At 40.5% G+C, this 6,682-nt stretch overlaps 1 protein-coding gene across 1 annotated transcript; it reads right to left on the minus strand.

Annotated features, from left to right (window-relative positions):
* Window positions 1-3,847: 3,847 nt before the first annotated feature.
* LOC111884936 (UDP-glucose 6-dehydrogenase 1) lies at window positions 3,848-6,434 on the minus strand. The gene is made up of 2 exons (XM_023881234.3): window positions 6,278-6,434; window positions 3,848-5,543 (listed from the first exon to the last, which is right to left on the minus strand). Exon 2 carries the CDS (start codon window positions 5,514-5,516, stop codon window positions 4,074-4,076), a length of 1,443 nt encoding a protein of 480 aa, XP_023737002.1. The 5' UTR covers window positions 5,517-5,543; window positions 6,278-6,434; the 3' UTR covers window positions 3,848-4,073.
* Window positions 6,435-6,682: the final 248 nt, after the last annotated feature.

Below are 6,682 nucleotides of genomic sequence, written 5' to 3' on the forward strand. Positions count from 1 at the left end.
AGCAACATTCGTGCATCGAGTAACCAAATCATGCTTAACCTATACATGTCATCCTACTGCTGACTAAACATCCCTAGCATACAGCTCATACAATAGGCATATAAGGCATCCTCTTAGATCCTTAGCCCTATCTAGCATGCGATTATCAGAATCATATGTCAGGCACACAAGGCATCTTCCTAGATCCTTAGTCCTATTCTAGCATGCAATTCTGAATCAAGCCATATAGCATAACATAACATGTATGGGTATCTTGGGAAAAACTTACTTGAGCCCGGCCGGCGCATGCATCACACACCTCGTCTTTCGTAAAATCCTTCCATTTAGATTTTTAGAAAACCATTTTATTGTAAAAATCTTTTAGTCCCTTAGCTGAGTCCAGACACCCCCAAGGGCGTGTCCGAATCCCTCAAACCAGGGCTTTGATACCAACTTGTAACACCCCAAAATTCAAGCCCAAAAATTTCATTTTTGATTAATTAATTCATAAAACATTCATTAGAAAACATGGTATAAATACGTCATCTCAAAACCAGGTATCATATTTGAAATTCACAACCATGAACAAATGTCTTATCAGAGTACTATCCTAGAAAACACCGTGCGGAAAATCATACGTATGTGTGTGATGCCATGCTACGCCGCCGGCTCCTTCCCCTTAGATGAAGAGGTACCTGAAACCAAAAACTGAAACCGTAAGCACAAAGCTTAGTGAGTTCCCCCATCATACCACATACCATACAATACCATCGGTATCTTTCAACCGGTAATCATCATCGGTATCTTTCATACGTATGTGTGTGATGCCATGCTACGCCACCGACTCCTTCCCCTTAGATGAAAAGGTACCTGAAACCAAAAACTGAAACTGTAAGCACAAAACTTAGTGAGTTCCCCCATCATACCACATACCATACAATACCATCGGTATCTTTCAACCGGTAACTGGGGACTATTCCACCCGTACCACTAGCATACAAAAGCAAGATATAAGCACACATTCAGACATATCCGGGTACTGACCTACCCCTTGGTCCTAAGGACTACTATCAGGGAAACTATCCCTATCATGTAACATATCATACAGATATAACTCATAACCAAACGCATACCAAACCAAAATAAATTATCAAAAAGACAATTATCTTCTAAATACTCCTCAATGGTGGGCCGTCATTGTGGCCTTAGACCCACCCCTACTGGGAGGTAACTCACCTCGTAGCTGCTGAACTGTGCGGGAATCCTCTAACTGCTGCCGCTGCGGCTCCGAAAATCCTCCGGCTATAATTCCCACAAAACACTTAGTCAGAAATTGACATCTACTCTTAGGATAAATGACCATTTTACCTCTTGACCAAGTCAAAGTCAAAGGCAACTTCCAGTTGACCTGATTTGCCGAGTCCCCATCCTTTCATCAGACCTCATACCCGTCTCTACTCGTCGAGTTAGGCGATGTCTCAACGAGTTTTCCTTCTAAATGAACACCGATTGAATCCACATCCGACTCGCCGAGTTGTATGAACAACTCGTCGAGTTCATCATCAACTGATACTCATGTCCTGTCTTGACTCGCCGAGTTGTATGAACAACTCGTCGAGTTACTCTTCATCTTATGAACACGTTCTGTCCTCGACTCGCCGAGTTGATGAACAACTCGCCGAGTACCATGAAGATTGTCTTGGAGTCGCCGAGTCCGTTCATGCACTCGTTGAGTACCATGAATTCCCAGAACACTTTGCTTAGTCTAGAACGTTGGGTCACTCCCCGGACTCCCAAAATCCTTCCACACTCAACTGGTCCTTATGACCCTCACTGATATGGGACCAAAACCCTTGGACTCGCCGAGTCCAGGAAATGGATTCGCCGAGTCTATCACATTCCTTACTAAGAACTTCGATTTCTGATGTACAACACTTAACCAAATGATAGATCCAGTCCCCTAAACTCGATCTAGCACGTAAAGTTACAAACTTTACGTGCATGCATTGGACATTAGAGCTTAAAAGGCTCTAAAATGGTTCTCTTGTTGCATGGGGCCTTCCTTGGTGCAAAAAGCAACCTAGATCTGGCTTGTGGCTCATAAAATGACATGATACAGAAGCCCAAACCCCCAACCATGTTTGCAAACATGTTGGCCACCAAAAATGGCTTATAAAAGCCCTAAATCACCTCAAAGAGGGATCTAACAAATGAATGAGCAAGGTTCAGATATTATACCTTCCAAAGACTGCAAATGATGAACCAAACTCGAATCCTTCAGTTCCCTCTTGATCCTTCTATGCTCTTCCTTCTTCCTTGAGATCAAAACTCACAAGAATCACTCAAAAGACCTTAGACCCTCTCAAAAACGGCTAGGGTTTGCTATGAGGAGTGTTTGGGAGCATAAAGAGGGGAAAGGAGGCTGCATAAGGTCGTTTAAATAGGGTGCAAACCCCTGAATTAGGGTTTTTGTCCAAACAACGACTACTCGCCGAGTCCGCAGCTTAAACCCCGTGCCTCATCCCGCTTCTACTCGGCGAGTCAGTCATTCGACTCGCCGAGTCAGTCATTCGACTCGCCGAGTCCAAGGCCAAAAATGAAAAAATAAAGGAAGATTTAATAACCGAATACATACCAAGAACCAGGTGCTACAACTTGTGCACAAGTTACGCCATCTGTTTTCTGGTGATGGCAAACTGCGTCATCTTGGTTCCTTGATGAACCATGATAACCTGATGAGCCACGTATGCTATGAAGTCCTTTATGATGCTCAGATTGTTCAAGGTTATTCGGAAGTTGGTGATGCTCATGATGTTGAAGGTTCTAAAAGAATCTGCAAGGCACCCCGTGATTGGTTGGAAATTTGGGCATTCCCTTAATGAGTTAATTATGGATGGCCTGACCCATCATATTAAGGTTTCCCATGCTTGCCTATAAATAGTTTCATATCTCTATAATTGTAAGTGTGCAGAAATTTCAAGAGAGCAATCATTGTGAGGTTGAGAGCACTCATTTGGAGAAGTTAGTAAGCAAGAGAGATTCTTTTGTTTTGAGAGCTCAAGTTAGGTGTAAGCTTTGTGTGTGATTGTAATTGTTTTTGAAAGTTAATAAAATCTTCTCCCTCTCTCGTTTACCTGTGAATGTAGATCACTTTGACCAAATCACGTTAAATATTGTGTTTCTTTGATTTATGTTTTTTTAGACGTTTTAATTCCGCAAATTCACCGAAGTTTGTTTTTGATATTTGTCTGAAATACTTAACTTATTTTATTGCAACCCAAAACTTCAAATGCCCATAATACAATTTTTACGACATATATTCAATTTCTTTGTATTTTCGTCAAGTACACCATATAAAATACATTTTTTTGTATTGTTTTGTCAAGCATATCATATGAAATACAACTTCAACGTTTCCCATGTGTTTATTGTTTTAATTTTTACTTTAGAGACTTTTTTGAAGTTTCATATACTTAGGATTGATAACTTAATTGCTGTAAAGCTTCCAATCCATTCAAATGAGCATTCCTAAACTGATATTGCAAACCAATTAATGGACCAATTTTTCTAATATCCATCTTTTTTCTCTTTAGTGGAAATTAATGAACAAACTTTGAGGCAAACCAATTATGTTTTTATTATCTTTATAACCCATATTTGTTGAATGTTTCTGCAACTTTTCTTCAAACCGTGTTCTTTCAAGTGGTATCAATGATTATGATCCAATTTCAACCAAAAAAAAATTGATTTTTTTTTCCAGGTGGATTCGACCTTTATTATTGTGAGATTGCCGTTGGAAGAATTTGATGAAGATTAGGTTTCTTTGGATAAAAAGGAGCCATAGCACTATGGGGTCTCAATTATAAAATTCACAAAATTAAGGATATGTTATATAAAACGAATAGTCCAAGAATTCAACAATATCATCTCTTACACAATACTTTGCTCAAAATCTGATACACAGTGTAATGTAATGTAAAAAAGCAAAACATAAAGTTTTTTAAAAAAAAAAAGACAGATATACGAAAAGGAGATCACTGTTTTTACCTACTTAAAAAGAAACGAAACGAACCGAAAATGACGTCGTTTTAGTTTTAAGCAATAGCAGGCATGTCCTTAAGCCAAGCATCCAACGGCTTCCCAATCGAGTAAACAATAAACCCAATCTCCCTCAACTTCTCAAGATCCACAACATTCCTCCCATCAAAAACAAAAGCCGGTTTCTGCATATTATCATAAATCCTCTGATAATCCAAACTCTTAAACTCATCCCACTCAGTCAAAATACAAATCGCATGCGCACCCTTCGTCGCCTCATACGCGTCCCACACAACCGCCACCTGTTTAACCGCGGTCGGACTCATCGGTTGCAAATGAATCGGATGGTCCCAATCAAACTTATTCAAAGTCAAATCCCGTTGGATTTGATCCTCCGTAACCTGCGGATCATATATACTCACACACGCTTTATCCCCCAACAACCCTTTACACACATCAATCGCGGGTGTCTCACGCGTATCCCCCGTATCTTTCTTAAACGCGAACCCCAGTATCGCGATTTTTTTATTCGAAACCGTGTTGAACATCGATGCGACAACACGGTTTACAAATCGCGACTTCTGGTAGTCGTTAATTTTAATCACTTGTTTCCAATACTCCGCAACTTCAGGTAAACCATTGCATTCGCATATGTAAACCAAATTTAAAATATCTTTTTGGAAACAAGATCCTCCGAACCCTACACTCGCGTTTAAAAACTTCGGACCGATTCTTGTGTCCTTTCCAACCGCGTACGCGACTTGGTAAACGTTCGCGCCCGTGGCTTCGCATAACGCTGACATAGCGTTCACGGAGGAGATGCGTTGGGCTAAGAACGCGTTGGCGGCGAGTTTTGAAAGCTCCGCGGACCATAGATTTGTTGTGATGATGTTTTCTTCTGGGACCCAGTGCGCGTACACGGATTTTAATGTTTGGATTGCTTTTTGTCCACCTGGCGTTTCGCGTCCCCCGATGAGGACGCGATCGGGGTGGAAAAGGTCTTGGATTGCGGTTCCTTCCGCGAGAAACTCGGGGTTTGAGAGGATTTGGAAGTTGATTCCTTTGCTGTTGTGTGTGAGGATTTTTTCGATGGCTTCGGCGGTTTTGACCGGGACGGTTGACTTTTCGACGACGATTTTGTCGGATTTTGACACGTCAGCAATCATGCGGGCGGCGGATTCCCAGTATGTGAGGTCGGCGGCTTTTCCGGCACCGAGGCCGCGGGTTTTTGTCGGGGTGTTGACTGAGACGAAGACTATGTCGGCTTCACATACGTGTTTTTCTACATCGGTGCTGAAGAAGAGGTTTTTGCCTCTGCATTGCTTTACCACATCGTCTAGGCCTGGCTCGTAGATCGGGAGATTGTCGCTGTTCCAGGCGGTGATACGGGGGACGGAAATGTCCACCACCGCCACTTGAATGTTGGGGCATTTCAGTGCTATCACTGCCATTGTGGGACCCCCGACATATCCAGCTCCAATGCAACAGATCTTCAACATTTCTATTTGTTTCAGTAAACCAGGAATCTGAAATCAGAATCGGAATCGGAATCAGAATTGGAACTATGTAAAGAAAAATTGTGCAAAAAGGTCATACAGGATCTGCATTCATGAATACAATTGCGAATATGTATGAAGGAAAAATGTTTTTAATGACTAAACCCTTTCATAATTTCGTGATCTAGCTAGCAGTTTCATACACTAAACAAACATGGATATTCGTATGAATATAAGATACATGTAATTGAACATGGAACGCTTAATTACATAGACAAATTTCGGTTAAATTTACTGTTCCTGAAAACCTAGAAAACTCAAACCGACAGAAGATTTATATATGTGTCTATCAACTTAGTATTGCATGGAACAGAACACAGATCTGCTACAATATGAGCAGCTGAATAAACAGATTTAGTAAAATTAAAACACTGTAATTCGATTACAAGTAAATATCCTTCACCGCATTTATAATCGACACATAAATCACAGATCTAACGCAAAAACTTCCGATTTACACAAACCAAACCAAAATTCAGTTCATAAACAGCACTAAATTAAAAGGATCTTGCACAAACACTCAATTAACTTCACGAGAAATTGATATAATCGAAGAAACATAAGGATTAATACCACACTCAACAGTAAATGATAGATCCGTTCCTCTAGATCACCGACAACTAAATTCGCATCGATAATTGACAAACAACAGATAAAAGACGAAAATTCAGTCAACTATAAACAATCATGAGCCGAATTGTTACCTCTTAGATCGATTGATCGTGAATCAGACGTCAGAGGGAGTGTTTGCTTCTCTTACAGAGATCTGTCAAGTAATGTGTAGGATAAATCAGTGAAAGCGGGGACAGGTTTATATACTTGTGGAAAGTGCTTGATTTGCCCTCGAGATATAAAATAATGACACTTAGCGTCCCTCTCGTAAACTTACGTTTTAAATCGCTAGAAAATATTGCACTAACCTCCCCTAATATTTGGCCATATTACAACAAGTACCCTTCACTAATAGAGTTTTTGATTTTTTTCAGCCCTACATACTACAAATGCATTAAAACCTAATAACGCCAGCAAATTAAGTCGGTGGTCTTTTGTTTGGTTGGATTCCATATTTGTATTTGCGTATGGGTAAAGGGCAAATATGTAATTATATA

This window comes from Lactuca sativa, chromosome 4, assembly GCF_002870075.4.
Source record: "Lactuca sativa cultivar Salinas chromosome 4, Lsat_Salinas_v11, whole genome shotgun sequence".
In the NCBI taxonomy this organism is placed as follows: Eukaryota; Viridiplantae; Streptophyta; class Magnoliopsida; order Asterales; family Asteraceae; genus Lactuca; species Lactuca sativa.

What these genes read in the sequence shown, in the direction of transcription:
- LOC111884936 (XM_023881234.3), bottom strand. Translation starts at nt 5,516, where the DNA reads ATGTTGAAGATCTGTTGCATTGGAGCTGGATATGTCGGGGGTCCCACA.